This window comes from Pseudophryne corroboree, chromosome 2 (genome assembly GCF_028390025.1).
Source record: "Pseudophryne corroboree isolate aPseCor3 chromosome 2, aPseCor3.hap2, whole genome shotgun sequence".
In the NCBI taxonomy this organism is placed as follows: Eukaryota; Metazoa; Chordata; class Amphibia; order Anura; family Myobatrachidae; genus Pseudophryne; species Pseudophryne corroboree.
In genome coordinates, this window is record NC_086445.1 from 929,863,002 (window position 1) to 929,883,681 (window position 20,680).

The following is a 20,680-nucleotide window of genomic DNA, read 5'->3' on the forward strand; positions in this document are numbered from 1 at the left end:
GTTATGTGAAGGTCCAGATTTCGACCTTATCCATTTTCTTCCAGAAACAATTGTCTGCCCTCCCTGAGGTTCAGACTTTTTTGAAGGGAGTTCTGCACATCCAACCTCCCTTTGTACCGCTTTATGCCTCTACAGGAGGTTGAGGTCAGATTTCTTACATGGAAGGCTGTCACGTTGTTGGCCTTAGCTTCGGCTAGGCGTGTGCCCGAATTGGGGGCTTTATCCTGTAAAAGCCCTATCTTGATCTTCCACGAAGATAGAGCTGAGCTCCAGACACTTCAGCAGTTTCTTCCGAAGGTTGTTTCGGCATTTCATATCAACCAACCTATTGTGGTGCCAGTGGCTACTAACTCCTCAATTACATCAAAGTCCTTGGATGTTGTGAGGGCTCTGAAGATATATGTGAAGAGAACTTCTCGTCACAGAAAGTCGGACTCTGTTTGTCCTATATGATCCCAAGAAAATTGGGTATCCTGCTTCTAAGCAGGCGATCTCTCGCTAGATTAGGTTCACTATCCAGCACGCTTAATCTACGGCAGGATTGCCGTGTCCAAAATCTGTTAAGGCCCACTCTACTCGTAAGGTGTGGTCTTCTTGGGCGGCTGCCCGGGGTGTCTCGGCATTGCAACTTTGCCGAGCTGTAACTTGGTCTGGGTCGAACTTGTTTGCAAAGTTTTACAAGTTCGATGCTTTGGCCGCTGATGATCTGAAGTTTAGGCAATCAGTTCTGCAGGAGCCTCCGCGCTCTCCCTCCTGTTCTGGGAGCTTTGGTACATCCCCATGGTACTAATGTGGACATGGGTGTGGCCAAATGCCACATGGGGCGTGGCCAATGAAAATGGGGGCGTGATACACATATGGGGGGAGGGGCAGATACACATGACCCCAATAGTGCCAGATACACGTTGCCCCACAGTGCCAGATACACATTGCCCCACAGTGCCAGATACAAATTGCCTCACAGTGCCAGATACACATTGCCCCACAGTGCCAGATACAGAAATGCCCCCAGAGTGCCAGATATACATTGCCTCACAGTGTCAGATACACATTGCCCCACAGTGCCAAATACACAAATGCCCCCACTGTGTAAGATATACATTGCCCCCCGTGCCAGATACAGAAATGCCCCTACAGTGCCAGATATGCCCCCAGTGCCAGATATCCCCCAGTGCCAGGTATACATGCCCCCCCAGTGCCAGATATCCCCCAGTGCCAGGTATACATGCCCCCCCAGTGCCAGATATCCCCCAGTGCCAGGTATATATGCCCCCCTGTGCCAGATATGCCCCCAGTGCCAGATATCCCCCAGTGCCAGGTATACATGCCCCCCCAGTGCCAGATATCCCCCAGTGCCAGGTATACATGCCCCCCCAGTGCCAGATATCCCCCAGTGCCAGATATCCCCCAGTGCCAGGTATACATGCCCCCCCAGTGCCAGATATCCCCCAGTGCCAGGTATACATGCCCCCCCAGTGCCAGATATCCCCCAGTGCCAGGTATACATGCCCCCCCTGTGCCAGATATCCCCCTGTGCCAGGTATATATGCCCCCCTGTGCCAGATATGCCCCCAGTGCCAGATATCCCCCAGTGCCAGGTATACATGCCCCCCCAGTGCCAGATATCCCCCAGTGCCAGGTATACATGCCCCCCAGTGCCAGATATCCCCCAGTGCCAGGTATACATGCCCCCCCTGTGCCAGATATCCCCCAGTGCCAGGTATATATATGCCCCCCTGTGCCAGATATGCCCCCAGTGCCAGATATCCCCCAGTGCCAGATAGAAATGCCCCCCCCCAGTGCCAGATATCCCCCAGTGCCAGATAGAAATGCCCCCCCCCCCCCCAGTGCCAGATATCCCCCAGTGCCAGGTATAACATGCCCCCCCCTTCCCTGCTTGCCGCTGCTGTCCTGTGTCTCACAGTTTCATTCAGCGCCGATCCGTGAGCCAATCAGAGCTCGCGGTGCGAGTTCTGATTGGCTCACGGATCGGCGCTGAATTAAACTATGACACCCGCCGGAGACTGAGGGGAAGGAGAGGCGCAGGCTGCGCTCTCCTCCCCTCACATCAGCGGCGGGGACGGCGGGTGCGGCGTGGAGCCAGCAGAGGGAGGGAGGGAAGAGGAGCAGCGGCCCGTTGGTGTGGGTACGGCGTACCCACGGCTAAATTCTTACGGGTACGCCGTACCCGCCCACTTGCACCACTGCTGACACCATGCTTTAGTAGGCAAGTTACTGAGCTTTGGTGGATCAGTAGTTGAAGCACACACGTTCTCCATCACCTCTTTATGGAAGCCAGTTTTGGTAAGAGAGTACTGCAGACAGTGTTCTGTTTCTTTGTGACAATATTTAGCTAGGCATATTTTTCATTGGTGCTGTTGGACAAGCAATAGCTTGAATCTGGTAGAGCTAAGTTTGACCATGTAAGGTCTCAAATAATAATGATATTGGTTAAAGAGAAGTCACACTTTCTTTGTGACGTCCTCTGCTATTTACGGTTAGGCATGCGCCTTCGATAGGCTTGAAGAAAGATATATAACTGTAATTATAAAATCCCCTTTTTCTAATAGTGCTCAGAAAAGAGACATAATGCTTAGCTTTAATTCGGCTACTTTCTTTTTCAGGCAGAGTTGAGTTTTACCGCAGGAGATGTTATAACTGTGTTTGGACAAATGGATGAAGATGGATTTTATTATGTGAGTAACAAAGCAACCTGTACTGTAAGTTATACTGTACACAATACTGCACCCTTAAGTGTAAAATTGTAATGAATGTTGTAAGTAAATGTCATATTGGTTGCTACAAACATCTCAATGTAACCATTTTTCAAGAAGCCTGGAATAAGGCATATATAATCATACCTATTCAGGCTATTATACGGAATCCGTTTAAGATACCGTCTGTCGGCCCCATTATGCATATGCTCGGATGCTGTCTACGCTTGTGCATAGACAAACCATCAATTGCTCAAACATCAATGGTTTCTCACTAATGGTGGAAAACCGTCAACCATCAATGGTCATTCCTACCAAGGACAGTATGGATGGTGTAATGGTTAACATTACTGCCTCACAGCACTGAGGTCATGGGTTTGATTCCCACCATGGCCCTAACTGTGTGCAGTATGTATATTCTCCCTGTGTTTACGTGGGTTTCCTTTGTGTGCTCTGGTTACCACCCACAATCCAAAAATATACTAGTTTGTTAATTGGCTCCCAACAAATATTTAAACCACGTGTGTGTGAATGTACATGGGCAGACTGGATGGGCCAGGTGGTTCCTACCTGCTGTCAATTGCTTTGTTTCTATGGAGCAACCATAACCACTGTCATGTAATAGACCTGCCAAGTGAACAGTAGGTGTAAGTTCTAGGTTATTAAAATACACTGTAATCTGCTCTGTCACTATGACATTTCTGAGGGTTAGCTGTTTGTTTGTTTGTTTGTTTGTTTGTTTGTTTGTTTGTGAAATGGAAAGGGGAAATCCCTAACAAAAAGAACTGGGCTTTAAATATTATAAACTGTAAATGTGTATTTCTCTAGCATCCATAAGGGATATTGGGGACAGATTAGTACGATGGGTATAGACGGGTCCAAAGAAGCCAGTGCACTTTAAATTTATTCAACTGGGTGTACTGGCTCCTCCCCTCTATGCCTCCTCTCACAGGTCAGTTTAGAAAAAATGTGCCCTCAGGAGAGGATGCACACTCTGCAAGCTCCAGAGTTTTCTTCAATTTCTTTTAAACTTTTATTTCTTTCGGTATGCTGTTTGGGCAACAGCATACCTGCACCGTCGGAGTTAGGGGTGGACGGCGGTCACCGGCCTCTTGAGGTGCAGAGGACCACCGTCCTGAAGGGCTGTTTGTTCAGCGGGGCATGGAGCCTTTGCTGCCGCAGCATGCCGCACACCCCTAATGCTGCCTGAAGGTGATCATTGGTGGTGAGTACACACCGGGGACCCCACTAGGGGGGTCCCCCAGTTCATGGTGTGGCAGAAGCCCGGGTGAGGCATACGGGTCCCTCCTAGGGGGGGACCCACTGTGGCCCCTGCGTGAGACTGGCTAAATACCTCGTAGCAAGCATTTGTGAGGCTACAAACACTTAGGAGACATGGCCAGTATAGAGATTACACAGTAGCTCCGACGCCATAGCGGGGGGCGTAGCTACATAAGAGCGGGTTCAGCGGCTTTTTGGCGCCTTCATCTGCATAAGCAGCAGCAGCCTTACACAGCTCCTTCATAACAGTCACACGCTGAATCACTGGTACCGGATGTAGAGGGAGAGAGCCGCTATATTGTGCACAAATATCATCCCTCTGAGGGATTTTTTTTCATTAGACAGTCTCACTGTTTATATGTATATGTGAAACGCTGACATCCTCACTGGGGCTGTGCAGCGTTGGATGCGCTGGTGTCCTCTCTCCTGTGTCTCCTCTCTCATGCAATAGGGCAGGCTTGTATTGTATATCAGGCTGTATTGTATGTGTATTATACCTGTTTCTCTTACGTCCTAGAGGATGCTGGGGACTCCGTAAGGACCATGGGGGTATAGACGGGCTCCGCAGGAGATAGAGCACCTAAAAAGAACTTTGACTATGGGTGTGCACTGGCTCCTCCCTCTATGCCCCTCCTCCAGACCTCAGTTAGATCTTGTGCCCAGAGGAGAATGGGTGCACTGCAGAGAGCTCTCCAGAGTTTTCTGTTGAAGAAGAATTTTGTTAGGTTTTTTAATTTCAGGGAGTCCTGTTGGCAACAAGCTCCCTGCATCGTGGGACAGAGGAGAGAGAAGCAGATCTGGTTTGTCAAGTTGGGCACTGCTTCTAAGGCTACTGGACACCATTAGCTCCAGAGGGAGTCGGAACACAGGTCTCACCTGGGGTTCGTCCCGGAGCCGCGCCGCCGTCCTCCTCACAGATGCCGAAGATAGTAGCCGGATGAGAAGGCAGAAGACATCTTAGGTGGCAGAAGACATCAGATCTTCATTGCTCCCAGTCACACACACACAGAGCAGCACTGAAGGGTGCAGGGCGCAGGGGGGGGGCGCCCTGGGCAGCAATAAACCTCACATTTGGGCAAATGCAGATTGATTAGGCTGCGGAGGCAGTAAATCTATGATCCCCCGCCATTTTTATTGAAAAATCACTGGGACCGAAGCCCGCCGTCGGGTGGGCGGGGCTTGATCCTCAGCACTAACCAGCGCCATTTTCTCCACAGAAGCTGCATGAGGAAAACGCTGGCTCCCTGGTCTCTCCCCTGCTGAACTTCACAGGCTGGAAAAAAGAGGAGGGGGGCACATTAGCGACGCAGTGAGTGGGAATTGGCATATTATATATAGAAAAGCGCTATCTGGTCATATTTTTTCCAGTGTTTTTAAGCGCTGGTGTGTGCTGGCATACTCTCTCTCTGTCTCTCCTTAGGGCCTGGTTGGGGTTTTGTCCCCTTATTAGGTTAATCCCTGTGTGTGGGGGGTGTCGGTACGTGTGTGTCGACATGTCTGAGGCGGAAGGCTTCTCCAAGGAGGAGGTGGAGCAAATGAGTGGTGTGTCCCCGTCGGTTGTGCCGACTCCGGATTGGATGGACATGTGGCATATGTTGAATGCAAGTGTGGCATCTTTACATAAAAGGCTTGACAAGGCTGAATTATGGGGGATGAACCCTCGGTCCCCGACACAAGGGTACACATGTTTAAGGAAAAGAAACAGATTATTAACTTTCCCACATCTCATGAATTGAATGATTTCTTTGGAAAAGCTTGGGAGACTCCGGATAAGAGACCGCAGATCCCCAAAAGAATTTATATGGCATACCCCTTCCCTAAGCAGGACAGGGAGATTTGGGAATCACCCCCCACTGTGGACAAGGCCCTGACGCGCTTGTCCTAGAAAGTTGCGCTACCGTCTCCTGACACAGCGGCCCTTAAGGATACCTTAAAGTGTATTTATTCTCATACGGGTGCTGTGCTAAGACCGACGATTGCGTCGGCATGGGTGTGTAGCACAATTGCAGCTTGGACAGATGAGCTGACAGATCAATTTGATAATATGGATAAGGATACTATATTCTTAACTCTAGCCCATATTAAAGACGCAGTCTTATTTATGAGGGATGCTCAAAGGGACATTGGATTGCTAGCTTCTAGGGCCAATGCCATGTCTATCTCAGCGAGAAGATCCTTATGGACTCGCCAATGGACGGGTGATGCGGATTCCAAAAAACATATGGAAGTACTACCCTATAAGGGTGATGTATTGTTTGGGGATGGGCTGACGGACCTGGTTTCCACAGCTACAGCAGGTAAATCAAATTTTTTACCATATGTTCCCCAACAGCAAAAGAAAGTAACACCCTATCAGATGCAGTCCTTTCGGTCGCACAAGTCCAGAAGAGGTCGGGGATCCTCTTTCCTCGCCAGAGGTAAGGGCAGAGCCAAAAGAGCACCTGCTTCGGCAGGTGCCCAGGAACAAAAGTCCTCCCCGGCTGCTCCAAAACCCATAGCATGACGCTGGGGCTCCCCTGAGGGAGTCCGCACCGGTGGGGGCACGTCTTCGACTTTTCAGTCAGGCCTGGGTCAGTTCGGACCTGAATCCCTGGGTGTTGGAAATAGTTTCCCAGGGTTACAAATTGGAATTCGAGGAGGTGCCCCCGCGCCGATTTTTCAAATTGGCCCTACCAGCTTCCACATCGGAAAGGGATATACTGTTAGCTGCAATTCAAACGCTGTGTATGCAGCAAGTGATAATCAAGGTCCCCTGCACCAGCAGGGAAGAGGTTACTACTCAACCCTTTTTGTGGTCCCGAAACCGGACGGCTTGGTCAGACCTATTTTGAATCTGAAATCCCTAAACCTGTACATAAAAAGATTCAAATTCAAAATGGAATCTCTCAGAGCGATAATAGCCAACATGAAGGAGGGGGAGTTTATGGTGTCTCTGGACATAAAGGATGCGTACCTTCATGTCCCCATATATGCCCCCCATCAGGAATACCTGAGATTCGCTGTACAGGATTGTCATTACCAATTTCAGACGTTGCCGTTTGGACTCTCCACGGCCCCGAGGATTTTCACCAAGATAATGGCGGAAATGATGGTGGTCCTGCGCAAGCATGGAGTCACAATTATCCCATACTTGGACGATCTCCTGATAAAAGCGAGATCAAGGGAGAAATTGCTGAGCAGTGTGGCGCTCTCTCTGAGAGTGCTCCAGCAACACGGTTGGATTCTAAATCTACCGAAGTCACAGTTGATTCCGACAACTCGACTACCGTTCCTAGGTATGATACTGGATACGGAACAAATGAAGGTCTTCCTCCCAATAGAGAAAGCCCAAGACATCCAGAACATGGTCAGAGACCTGCTAAAACCGAAAAGGGTGTCCGTTCACCAATGCACTCGAGTTCTGGGGAAAATGGTGGCGGCCTACGAGGCCATTCCCTTCGGAAGGTTCCATGCAAGGACTTTTCAATGGGACCTTCTGGACAAGTGGTCCGGGTCCCATCTGCACTTACATCGGAAAATAACTCTGTCCCCTGGGACCAGAGTGTCCCTCCTGTGGTGGTTGCAAAGTGTTCACCTCCTGGAGGGTCGCGGGTTCGGAATTCAGGATTGGATCCTGGTTACCACGGACGCGAGCCTCCGAGGATGGGGAGCGGTCACACAGGGAAAAAAATTTCAGGGTCTTTGGTCAGACCAGGAGTCCTGTCTACACATCAGTGTGTTGGAACTCAGGGCCATTTACAACGGCCTTCGACAAGCGGAGAGTTTTCTTCGAAACCTACCGGTTCTGATTCAATCAGACAATGTCACAGCAGTGGCTCATGTGAACTGCCAAGGCGGGACACGAAGCAGAGTCGCGATGGCGGAAGCCACAAGGATCCTTCGCTGGGCGGAAAATCATGTAAGCGCTCTGTCGGCTGTCTTCATTCCGCAAGTGGACAACTGGGAAGCAGACTTCCTCAGCAGACACGATCTCCATCCAGGAGAGTGGGGACTTCATCAAGAAGTCTTTGCAGACGTAACACGTCTTTGGGGAACTCCTCAAATAGACATGATGGCGTCACGCCTCAACAAAAAACTTCGGAGGTATTGCGCCAGGTCTCGGGACCCTCAGGCAGTAGCAGTAGACGCTCTGATAACACCGTGGGTGTTCAAATCGGTCTACGTGTTTCCTTCCTCTTCCTCTCATCACAAAAGTGTTGAGGATCATAAGACAAAGAAGAGTACAGACGATACTCGTTGTCCCAGACTGGCCTCGAAGGGTCTGGTACTCGGATCTACAAAAGATGCTCACAGGAGATCCCTGGCCTCTTCCTCTGAGGGAAGACCTGTTGCAACAGGGGCCCTGTGTATTTCAAGACTTACCGCGGTTACGTTTGACGGCATGGCAGTTGAACGCCGAATCCTAGCGAAAAAGGGGATTCCGGAAGAGGTCATCCCTACTTTAATAAAGGCTAGGAAGGAGGTGACGGTAAAACATTATCACCGTATCTGGCGAATCTATGTGTCTTGGTGTGAGACCAAGAATGCACCTACGGAAGATTTTCATCTGGGTCGTCTTCTCCACTTCCTACAGACAGGAGTGGATATGGGCCTGAAATTAGGCTCTGTTAAGGTACAGATTTCGGCCCTCTCGATTTTCTTTCAGAAGGAATTGGCTTCTCTTCCAGAAGTCCAGACGTTTGTAAAGGGAGTGCTGCACATCCAGCCCCCTTTTGTGGCACCATGGGACCTGAACGTGGTGTTGCAGTTCCTAAAATCACACTGGTTTGAACCGCTTAACAAGGTTGAGTTGAAATTTCTTACCATGTTGTTGGCCTTAGCATCAGCAAGGCGAGTGTCAGAATTGGCGGCTTTGTCACACAAGAGCCCCTACTTGATTTTTCATGTGGATCGAGCTGAATTGAGGACACGTCCGCAATTTTTGCCTAAAGTGGTTTCTTCGTTCCATATGAATCAACCTATTGTGGTGCCTGTGGCTACAAGTGACCTGGAGGATTCCAGATCCCTGGACGTAGTCAGGGCCTTAAAAATTTATGTAGCCAGGACGGCTACAATTAGGAAAACAGAGGCACTGTTTGTCCTGTATGCGGCCAATAAGATTGGCGCTCCTGCTTCGAAGCAGACTATTGCTCGCTGGATCTGTAATACGATTCAGCAGGCTCACTCTACGGCTGGATTGCCGGTACCAAATTCGGTTAAGGCCCATTCCACTAGGAATGTGGGCTCTTCTTGGGCGGCTGCCCGAGGCGTCTCGGCATTACAACTTTGCCGAGCGGCGACTTGGTCGGGGTCAAACACTTTTGCTAAATTCTACAAGTTTGATACCCTGGCTGATGAGGACCTAGCGTTTGCTCAGTCGGTGCTGCAGAGTCATACGCACTCTCCCGCCCGATTGGATGCTTTGGTATAAACCCCATGGTCCTTACGGAGTCCCCAGCATCCTCTAGGACGTAAGAGAAAATAAGATTTTAAACCTACCGGTAAATCTGTTTCTCCTAGTCCGTAGAGCATGCTGGGCGCCCGTCCCAGTGCGGAAACTCTGCAAGACTTGTATATAGTTGTTGCTTACATAAGGGTTATGTTACAGTTGACATTGGTCTTGGACCGTTACTGTCGTTTGTTCATACTGTTAACTGGTTATGTATGTTCCAGGTTACATGGTATGATTGGTGTGGGCTGGTATGAATCTTGCCCTTGGATTGCTAAATCCTGCCTTGTATTGTCCATCTCCTCTGGGCACAGTTCTCTAACGGAGGTCTGGAGGAGGGGCATAGAGGGAGAGGGAGGAGCCAGTGCACACCCATAGTCAAAGTTCTTTTTAGGTGCCCTATCTCCTGCGGAGCCCGTCTATACCCCCATGGTCCTTACGGAGTCCCCAGCATCCTCTATGGACTAGGAGAAATAGATTTACCGGTAGGTTTAAAATCTTATTTTCTCTTACGTCCTAGAGGATGCTGGGGACTCCGTAAGGACCATGGGGTATAGACAGGCTCCGCAGGAGACATGGGCACTACAAAGAACTTTTAGTATGGGTGTGCACTTGCTCCTCCCTCTATGCCCCTCCTCCAGACCTCAGTTAGATCTTGTGCCCAGAGGAGATAGGGTGCATTACAGGGGAGCTCTCCTGAGTTTCTCTGTTTAAAGAATTTTGTTAGGTTTTTTATTTTCAGGGAGCACTGCTGGCAACAGGCTCCCTGCATTGTGGGACTGAGGAGAGAGAAGCAGACCTCCTTAAATGATAGGCTCTGCTTCTTAGGCTACTGGACACCATTAGCTCCAGAGGGAGTCGGAACGCAGGTCTCACCCTGCAGTTCGTCCCGGAGCCGCGCCGCCGTTCTCCTCGCAGAGCCGGAAGATAGAATCCGGGTGATTATTAGAAGAAAAGAAGACTTCAAGGCGGCAGAAGACTTCAGATCTTCACTGAGGTAAGCGTGCAGCGGTAACGCTGTGCGCCATTGCTCCCACACAACACACACAGAGCAGGCACAGATGGGTGCAGGGCGCAGGGGGGGGGGCGCCCTGGGCAGCAATAAACCTCAAGGCTGGCATATTAGAGAATATTAGGCTGCGGAGGCAGTAAATAGATAAACCCCCGCCATTTTTTGTTAATCAGAGCGGGACCGAAGCCCGCTGCTGGAGGGGGCGGAGATTGATCCCTCAGCACTAACCAGCGCCATTTTCTCCACAGAAGCTGCAGAGACGCTGGCTCCCCGGACTCTCCCCTGCTGAACACGAATCAGAGGGCTGAAAAAGAGGAGGGGGGCACAATTATTGGCGCAGTGAGTGGGGAGATCATTATTATAACATATAAGCGCTATCTGGGTTTATTCCAGTGTCAGTTTGGCGCTGGGTGTGTGCTGGCATACTCTCTCTCTGTCTCTCCAAAGGGCCTGGTTGGGGATTTGTCTCTTTATAGTTATATCCCGGTGTGTGTGGGATGTCGGCATGTTTGAAGCGGAAGGCTCGTCCAAGGAGGAGGTGGAGCAGATGAGTGGTGAGTCCCCGTCGGTGGTGCCGACTCAGGAATGGATGGATATGTGGCATATGTTAAATGCAAGTGTAGCATCCTTACATAAGAGACTGGACAAAGCAGAGTCCAGGGAGACAACAGGGGGTTAATCCACGGATTGGACCGACTCACAGGGCCCTTCAGGATCTCAGAAACGTCCCATGTCACAAATAGTAGACACGGATACCGACACGAACTCTGACTCCAGTGTCGACTATGATGAAGCAAGATTGCACCCTAGGGTGACAAAAAGTATTCAGTGTATGATTATTGCAATAATTATCCCTGATGAACCCTCTGTTCCCGACACGAGGGTACATATGTTTAAGGGAAATAAGCAAGTAGTAACCTTTCCCCCATCTCATGAACTTAACGAGTTATTTGAAAAAGCTTGGGAAACTCCAGATAAGAAACTGCAGATTCCCAAGAGGGTTCTTATGGCATACCCTTTCCCTACGGAGGACAGGGTACGTTGGGAATCCTCTGCCAGTGTGGACAAAGCTTTAACACTCCTTTCCAAGGAGGTGGCGCTGTCGTCTCCTGACACGGCGGCCCTCAAGGATCCTGCGGACCGCAGGCAGGAGACTACGTTAAAGTCAATTGCGTCGGCATGGGTATGTAGCGCAGTTGCAGCTTGTCCGCTGACCTTGATACCCTAGATAGGGATACCATTTTGTTAACTTTAGCCCATATTAAGGGCGCAGTCTTATATATGAGAGACGCTCAGAGACATTGGATTGCTGGATTTCAGGGCCAATGCCATGGCTATTTCTGCGAGGCGATCCTTATGGACCCGCCAATGGACGGGTGATGCGGACTCAAAAAAGCATATGGAGGTTTTACCTTACAAGAGTGACGTGTTGTTTGGGGACGGTCTCGCGGACCTGGTTTCCACAGCTACAGCGGGTAAATCTACCTTTTTACCTTTTGTTCCCCGACAGCAAAAGAAAACTCCACAGTATCAGATGCAGTCCTTTCGGTCGCAAAAGTCCAGAAGAGGTCAGGGCTCCTCCTTCCTTGCCAGAGGTAAGGGTAGAGGAAAAAGAACACCTGCTTCGGCTGGTTCCCAGGAGCAGAAGTCCTCCCCGGCTTCTACTAAGTCCACCGCATGACGCTGGGGCTCCCCTACGGGAGTCCGCACCGGTGGGGGCGCGCCTCCGACTCTTCAGCCACGTCTGGGTTCGGTCAGACGTGGATCCTTGGGCGATGGATATTGTTTCCCAGGGCTACAAGCTGGAATTCGAGGAGGTGCCCCCACGCCGGTCTTTCAAGTCGGCCTTACCAGCTTCTTCCCCAGAGAGGGAAGTAGTGTTAACTGCAATTCAAACGCTGTGTCAACAGCAAGTGATTGTCAGGGTTCCCCTGGTCCAACAGGGAAAAGGATATTATTCAACCCTGTTTGTGGTTCCTGTTTGTGGTCCCGAAGCCGGATGGTTCGGTCAGACCCATTTTAAGTTTAAAATCCCTAAACCAGTACTTGAAAAGATTCAAATTCAAGATGGAATCGCTCCGAGCTGTAATATCCAGCCTGGAAGGGGTGGATTTTATGGTGTCGCTAGACATAAAGGATGCTTACCTTCATGTCCCCATATATCCCTCTCATCAGGAGTACCTGAGATTCGCTGTACAGGATTGTCATTACTAGTTTCAGACGTTGCCGTTTGGGCTTTCCACGGCCCCGAGGATTTTCACCAAGGTATTGGCGGAAATGATGGTGATCCTGCACAGGCAGGGAGTCACAATTATCCCATACTTGGACGATCTCCTGATAAGGCGAGATCAAGAGATCAATTGTTGAAGAACGTGTCGCTCTCCCTGAGTGTGCTCCAACAGCACGGTTGGATTCTCAATCTGCCAAAGTCGCAATTGGTTCCAACAACTCGACTATTGTCCCTAGGCATGATACTGAACACGGAACGAAAGAAGGTTTTTCTCCCGTTGGAAAAAGCCCAGGACCTCCAGAACATTGTCAGAGACCTGCTAAAGCCAAAAAGAGTGTCAGTTCATCAATGCACTCGAGTTCTGGGAAAAATGGTGGCTTCCTACGAGGCCATTCCCTTCGGCAGGTTTCATGCGAGGACGTTTCAGTGGGACCTTCTGGACAAGTGGTCCGGGTCCCATCTACAAATACATCAGAAAATTACACTGTCCCCCAGGGCCAGGGTGTCTCTCCTATGGTGGCTGCAAAGTGCTCACCTTCTAGAGGGTTGCAGGTTCGGTATTTAGGACTGGGTACTGGAAACCACGGACGCGAGCCTCCGAGGATGGGGAGCAGTCACCCAAGCAAGAAATTTTCAGGGACTATGGTCAAGCCAGGAGTCTTGTCTGCACATCAACGTGCTGGAATTAAGGGCCATATACAACGGCCTTCGACAAGCGGAGAGTCTTCTTCGCAACCTACCGGTTCTGATTCAATCAGACAATGTCACAGCCGTGGCTCATGTGAGCCGCCAAGGCGGGACAAGGAGCAGAGTCGCGATGGCGGAAGCCACCAGGATTCTTCGCTGGGCGGAAAATCACGTAAGCGCTCTGTCAGCTGTCTTCATTCCGGGAGTGGACAACTGGGAAGCGGACTTCCTCAGCAGGCACGATCTCCATCCAGGAGAGTGGGGACTTCATCAAGAAGCTTTTTCAGAGATAACGGGTCGCTGGGGAATTCCTCAAATAGACGTGATGGCGTCACGCCTCAACAAGAAGCTTCGGAGGTATTGTGCCAGGTCCCGGGACCCTCAGGCAATAGCAGTAGACACCCTGGTAACACCATGGGTGTTTCAGTCGGTCTATGTGTTTCCTCCTCTTCCTCTCATCGCAAAAATTTTGAGGATCATAAGACGAAAAAGAGTACAGACAATACTCATTGTTCCAGATTGGACTCGAAGGGCCTGGTACTCAGATCTTCAGTAAATGCTCACAGAAGATCCTTGGCCTCTTCCTCTCAGGGAGGACCTGTTGCAGCAGGGGCCCTGCGTGTTCCAAGACTTACCGCGGTTGCGTTTGACGGCATGGCGGTTGAACGCCGGATCCTAGCTGGGAAGGGTATTCCGGAGGAGGTCATACCTACTGTAGTAAAGGCTAGGAAAGAGGTGACGGCGTATCTGGAGGAAGTATGTTTCTTGGTGTGAAACCAAGAATGCTTCTACGGAAGATTTCCATCTGGGCCGTTTTCTCCACTTCCTGCAGACAGGAGTGGATATGGGCCTGAAGTTAGGGCCGATATCTGTACCTTAATGGAGCCTATCTATATTCTTTCAGAAGGAATTGGCTTCTCTCCCAGAAGTCCAAACTTTTGTGAAGGGAGTGCTGCACATCCAACCTCCTTTTGTGCCCCCAGTGGCACCATGGGACCTGAACGTGGTGTTACAGTTCCTTAAATCACACTGGTTTGAACCCCTTCAAACGGTTGAATTGAAATTTCTCACCTGGAAGGTGGTCATGTTATTAGCCTTGGCTTCGGCAAGGCGGGTGTCAGAATTGATGGCCTTGTCTCACAAGAGCCCCTACTTGATTTTTCATGTGGATACAGCAGAACTGAGGACTCGTCCTCAATTTTTACCTAAGGTGGTGTCTTCATTTCATATGAACCAACCTATCGTGGTGCCTGTAGCTACGAGTGACTTGGAGGACTCCAAGTCCCTGGATGTAGTCAGGGCTTTTAAGATTTATGTAGCCAGGACGGCTAGGGTTAGGAAAACAGAGAAAAGTGGAAACAGAATATACCAAGGTATAAAGGGGCAGATGTATTAACCTGGAGGAGGCATAAGGAAGTGATAAACCAGTGATATGTGCAAGGTGTTAAAGGAACCAGCCAATCAGTTCCAATATGTAAATTAACAGTTAGGATCTGATTGGCTGCTGCCTTTATCACCTTGCACATATCACTGGTTTATCACTTCCTTATGCCTTCTCCAGTTTAATACATCTGCCCCAAAGTCGGGCGCTAGAATGGGATGTTTTCCTAGCTGCTGTATAAGGGAGATAGTCAGTCTCCCTACATATACATAGAGTAAAGAAAAAGAAAACAGCGCTAGAATCAAATTCCTGAACACATTTAATATATTGGTGTTAAAAGAACAAAATTAAAATTCAATTAAACTAAAAAATCTCACATGAGAATAAAATTCCATTGACCATGGGGATGATAAAATTAACTAGATACTGCCACTGTTTTGCAACAACTTATGACCGAGTTACTGATAAGTTTGTCAGATTCACACATGAGGACTTTAGTATGACAGATTGTCCATTATTACCAGCCTTGTGTTCCTATGTAAGGATCCGTAGCGATGGTGCCTGATTGCAGCTGGACCCCACGCAATTTTAATTGGTATTCTGGTCCACAGAGGGCTTGAAAAGCTTGGAAATGGAACCGGATTGATGAATTACCGGAAAAGTCCTCCAGAATCTTGTAAAGGCGGCAGTAAAACTCCAGGTCTTTCTTGGTGTAGTGGTATATGTAGCAGTTGATTTCTGCTGACGCGTTTCGCTGCTCTGGGCAGCTTTATCAAAGGTGTGCATGAACTGCCCTGATCATAAAGGGGATCAGGGCAGTTCATGCACACCTTTGATAAAGCTACTATCAGCAATCTTCATTCCGCGAGTGGACACCTGGGAAGCGGACTTCCTCAGCAGACACGGTCTCCATCCAGGAGAATGGGGCTTCCACCCGGAGGTGGTCACAGAGGTGACAAGCCGATGGTGTGTTCCTCAAGTAGACATGATGGCCTCTTGTCTCAACAAGAAGCTTCGGAGGTACTGTTCCAGGTCGAGAGACCCACAGGCAGTGGCGGCGGACGCACTGGTAACTCCGTGGGTGTTCCAGTTGGTGTATGTGTTCCCTCCACTTCCACTCATCCCAAGGGTTCTCAAACTCATAAAAAGAACAGGAGTTCAGGCAATCCTTATTGCTCCGGACTGGCCAAGGAGGGCTTGGTACGCCGATCTTCTGGGATTACTACTGGAGGATCCGAGGCCTCTTCGCAAGGACCTTCTGCAACAGGGACCGTTCGCCTATCAAGACTTCCCGCAGCTGCGTTTGACGGCATGGAGGTTGAACGCCAGATCTTAGCTCGGAAAGGCATTCCGAAAAAGGTCATTCCTACCCTGATACAAGCTAGGAAGGGAGTTACGTCTAAACATTACCATCTGATTTGGAAAAAGTATGTGTCTTGGTGTGACTCTAAGAAGTTTCCAACGGTGGATTTTCAACTGGGACGGTTTCTCCTCTTTCTGCAAGCAGGTGTGGATGTGGGCCTACGCTTGGGCTCCATAAAAGTCCAGATTTCGGCCTTGTCTAGTTTCTTCCAGAAACAATTGGCTTCCCTCCCAGAGGTTCAGACATTCTTGAAAGGGGTTCTGCACATCCAACCACCCTTTGTGCCTCCTACGGCACCTTGGGATCTTAATGTGGTGTTGCAATTCCTGCAATCGGATTGGTTCGAACCTTTACGGGAGGTGGATGTCAAGTTTCTTACTTGGAAGGCGGTCACGCTGTTGGCATTGGCATCTGCAAGACGTGTGTCAGAATTAGGGGCATTGTCGTGCAAGAGCCCCTATTTGATTGGGATCCGGTCTGAAGATCGACAGTGTCTAGGTCGACAATGTTTAGGTCGACCACTATAGGTCGACAGTCACTAGATCGACAGGGTCAGAAGGTCGACATGTTCTAGGTCAAAAGGTCGACATGAGGTTTTTTTTTAAATTCTACTTTTTCATACTTAACGATCCACGTAGACTACGATTGGAACGGTAGTCTGTGCCAATCGAAGCGAGGCACCTTGCCCGAAGCATGGCGAGCAAAGCGAGCCGTGCGAGGGGACACTCTGCACTAATTGGGGTTCCTGGTCACTCTACGAAGAAAACGACACCCAAAAAAACAAACACCTCATGTCGACCTTTTGACCTGTTGATCTAGGACATGTCGACCTTCTGACCCTGTCGACCTAGTCACTGTCGACCTATAGCAGTCGACCTAAATATTGTCGACCTAGACACTGTCGATCTAATGATCCACACCCATTTGATTTTCCATGAAGATAGGGCTGAGCTCAGGACGCGTCAGCAGTTTCTTCCAAATGTTGTGTCAGCTTTTCATATCAACCAACCTATTGTGGTGCCAGTGGCTACTGACTCCTCAATTACCTCAAAGTCCTTGGATGTGGTGAGGGCTTTGAAAATTTATGTAAAGAGAATTTCTCGTCACAGGAAGTCGGACGCTTTATTCGTCCTTTATGATCCCAACAAGGTTGGGTGTCCTGCTTCAAAGCAGACTATTTCTCCTTGGATCAGGTTTACTATCCAGCATGCTTATTCTACGGCAGGCTTGCCATGTCCACAATCGGTTAAGGCCCACTCTACTCGTAAAGTGGGTTCTTCCTGGGCGGCTGCCCGGGGTGTCTCAGCTTTGCCGAGCAGCTACTTGGTCTGGGTCGAACAGGTTTGCTAAGTTCTACAAGTTCGATACTTTGCACTCTCCCTCCCGTATTGGGAGCTTTGGTACATCCCCATGGTACTAAGTGGACCCCAGCATCCTCTAGGACGTAAGAGAAAATAGGATTTTAATTACCTACTGGTAAATCCTTTTCTCGTAGTCCGTAGAGGATGCTGGGCGCCCGCCCAGTGCTTCGTATTCCTGCATTGTTACTTGGTTCAGTATTGTTGTTTCAGCCGTTGCTGAATTGTTCCAAGTTGGTTAGCTTGGCTTTCCTCTTTGTTATGTGTGAGCTGGTGTGAATCTCACCACTATCTGTGTATTTCCTTCTCTTGAAGTATATCCGTCTCCTCGGGCACAGTTTTTAGAGTGGTAGGAGGGGCATAGAGGGAGGAGCCAGCCCACACTATTAAACTCTTAAAGTGCCAGTGGCTCCCAAAGGACCCGTCTATACCCCCATGGTATTAAATGGACCCCAGCATCCTCTACGGACTACGAGAAAAGGATTTACCAGTAAGTAATTAAAATCCTATTTAAGTGATCCTCGATGGTCACTGTTTAAGATATCCAAACAGTTATATCCTGTTTAACAGTGATATGTTCATAAACTGGACCAAAAAATAAATTGTACAGTTCGTGGCACCCGTAAATTGGCCCTGTTTTGCAATGGTAGACAAACAATCTCAGCCCAGTACCTGCTCTATGTTGAAGTCCGTGGAAGTGAGACCCGGAGTTGGGAAACTATCTTCCTGCAGTTTAAGCTGTTGATGCAGGTGAGCTCTCCTGCTCCATGGCTTTATTTTAATAGCCGTATGTCACAGTGGGGTAGATGTATTAACCTCGAGAAGGCATAAGGAAGTGATAAACCAGTGATATGTGCAAGGTGATAAATGCACCAACCAATCAGCTCCTATCTGTTTACATATTGGAGCTGATTGGCTGGTGCCTTTATCACCTTGCACATATCACTGGTTTATCACTTCCTTATGCCTTCTCCAGGTTAATACATCTGCCCCAATGTGCAGAATGAGCTCCCAAGATGGTATGAAGCTGTTCAATGAGCAGTGTCAGTTCGGCTGCAGGGCAGTTTATAATACAGGCTCCCCTATGGGCTTTTTAGCAAGCAGACAGACTGTCCCACCATCCTCCATTTCTAACTCGTGAGGTGGAGCTGCCATGAGGATATTTATGCATCATTCTGAGGTAGCTGAGGCAGGGCTAGGATATTATATACACTGCTCAAAAAAATAAAGGGAACACTTAAACAACACAATGTAACTCCAAGTCAGACACACTTCTGATAAATCAAACTGTCCACTTAGGAAGCAACACTGATTGACAATCAATTTCACATGCTGTTGTGCAAATGGAATAGACAACAGGTGGGAATTATAGGCAATTAGCAAGACACCCCCAATAAAGGAGTTGTTCTGCAGGTGGTGACCACAGACCACTTCTCAGCTCCTATGCTTTCTGGCTGATGTTTTGGTCACTTTTGAAAGCTGGGGGTGCTTTCACTCTAGTGGTAGCATGAGACAGAGTCTACAACCCACACAAGTGGCTCAGGTAGTGCAGCTCATCCAGGATGGCACATCAGTGCGAGCTGTGGCAAGAAGGTTTGCTGTGTCTGTCAGCGTAGTATCCAGAGCATGGAGGCGCTACCAGAAGACAGGCCAGTACATCAGGAGACGTGGAGGAGGCCGTAGGAGGGCAACAACCCAGCAGCAGGACCGCTACCTCCGCCTTTGTGCAAGGAGGAACAGGAGGAGCACTAAAGAGCCCTGCAAAATGACCTCCAGCAAGCCACAAATGTGCATGTGTCTACTCAAATGATCAGAAACAGACTCCATGAGGGTGGTATGAGAGCCCAACGTCCACAGGTGGGGGTTGTGCTTACAGCCCAACACCGTGCAGGACGTTTGGCATTTGCCAGAGAACACCAAGATTGGCAAATTCGCCACTGATTTGTCACAGATGTAAGCAGGTTCTCACTGAGCACATGTGACAGAGTCTGGAGACGCCAAGGAGAACGTTCTGCTGCCTGCAACATCCTCCAGCATGACCGGTTTGGCAGTGGGTCAGTAATGGTGTGGGGTGGCATTTCTTTGGGGTGCCGCAGAGCCCTCCATGTGCTCGCCAGAGGTAGCCTGACTGCCATTAGGTACCGAGATGAGATCCTCAGACCCCTTGTGAGACCATATGCTGGTGCGGTTGTCCCTGGGTTCCTCCTAATGCGAGACAATGCTAGACCTCATGTGGCTGGAGTGTGTCAGCAGTTCCTGCAAGACGAAGGCATTGATGCTATGGACTGGCCCGCCCGTTTCCCAGACTTGAATCCAATTGAGCACATCTGGGACATCATGTCTCGCCCCATCCACCACTGCCACGTTGCACCACAGACTGCTCAGGAGTTGGCGGATGCTTTAGTCCAGGTCTGGGAGGAGATCCCTCAGGAGACCATCCGCCACCTCATCAGGAGCATGCCCAGGCATTGTAGGGAGGTCATACAGGCACGTGGAGGCCACACACACTACTGAGCCTCATTTTGACTTGTTTTAAGGACATTACATCAAAGTTGGATCAGCCTGTAGTGTGTTTTTCCACTTTAATTTTGAGTGCGACTCCAAATCCAGACCTCCATGGGTTAATAAATTTGATTTCCATTGATAATTTTTATGTGATTTTGTTGTCAGCACATTCAACTATGTAAAGAACAAAGTATTTAATAAGAATATTTCATTCATTCAGATCTAGGATGTGTTATTTTAGTGTTCCCTTTATTTTTTTGAGCAGTGTATATGATTGACATGTTATAATAACACCCACCCACACAGCCCAAACTTTGACAAAAAAATAGTTTTCAACTGGCTTTTACACCAGTTGATGCCCCATGCCTACTGTAGCTCGACCCACTTTATCCATAGCTCCACCACCCCACGTGAACTGGAAAGGGTTCAAAGGTGAGCTACAGTACTAAATTGATTAAAGGGCTAGAGGGACTGTATTACAAGGAAAGACTTACTAGGTTGAATATGTATTCACTAGAAAAGAGGCATCTAAGAGGAGACATTATTAATATCTTCAAATATGTAAAGGGACATACAAAGTTATCAGAGGAATTGTTTATTAAAAGAACTCTGTATATGACACGAGGGCACTCGCTGAGGCTAGAGGAGAGAATTCCGTACGCAACGTAGGAAAGGGTTCTTCACTGTTAGAGCAATAAGGATGTGGAATTCCCTGCCAGTG

The 20,680-nt window shown here is 49.1% G+C and overlaps 1 protein-coding gene across 15 annotated transcripts in view; it reads left to right on the forward strand.

The window, feature by feature from the left end:
* TSPOAP1 (TSPO associated protein 1) overlaps positions 1-20,680 on the forward strand; it is a 941,658-nt gene that overhangs the window by 849,488 nt on the left and 71,490 nt on the right. For 14 of the 15 annotated variants that reach the window (XM_063956204.1, XM_063956202.1, XM_063956208.1 and 11 more), the window contains one exon: positions 2,625-2,720. In XM_063956204.1, the coding sequence (XP_063812274.1) occupies positions 2,625-2,720 (96 nt within the window). The remainder of the gene's footprint in view (positions 1-2,624; positions 2,721-20,680) is intronic. The other variant, XM_063956206.1, reaches the window with a different exon arrangement.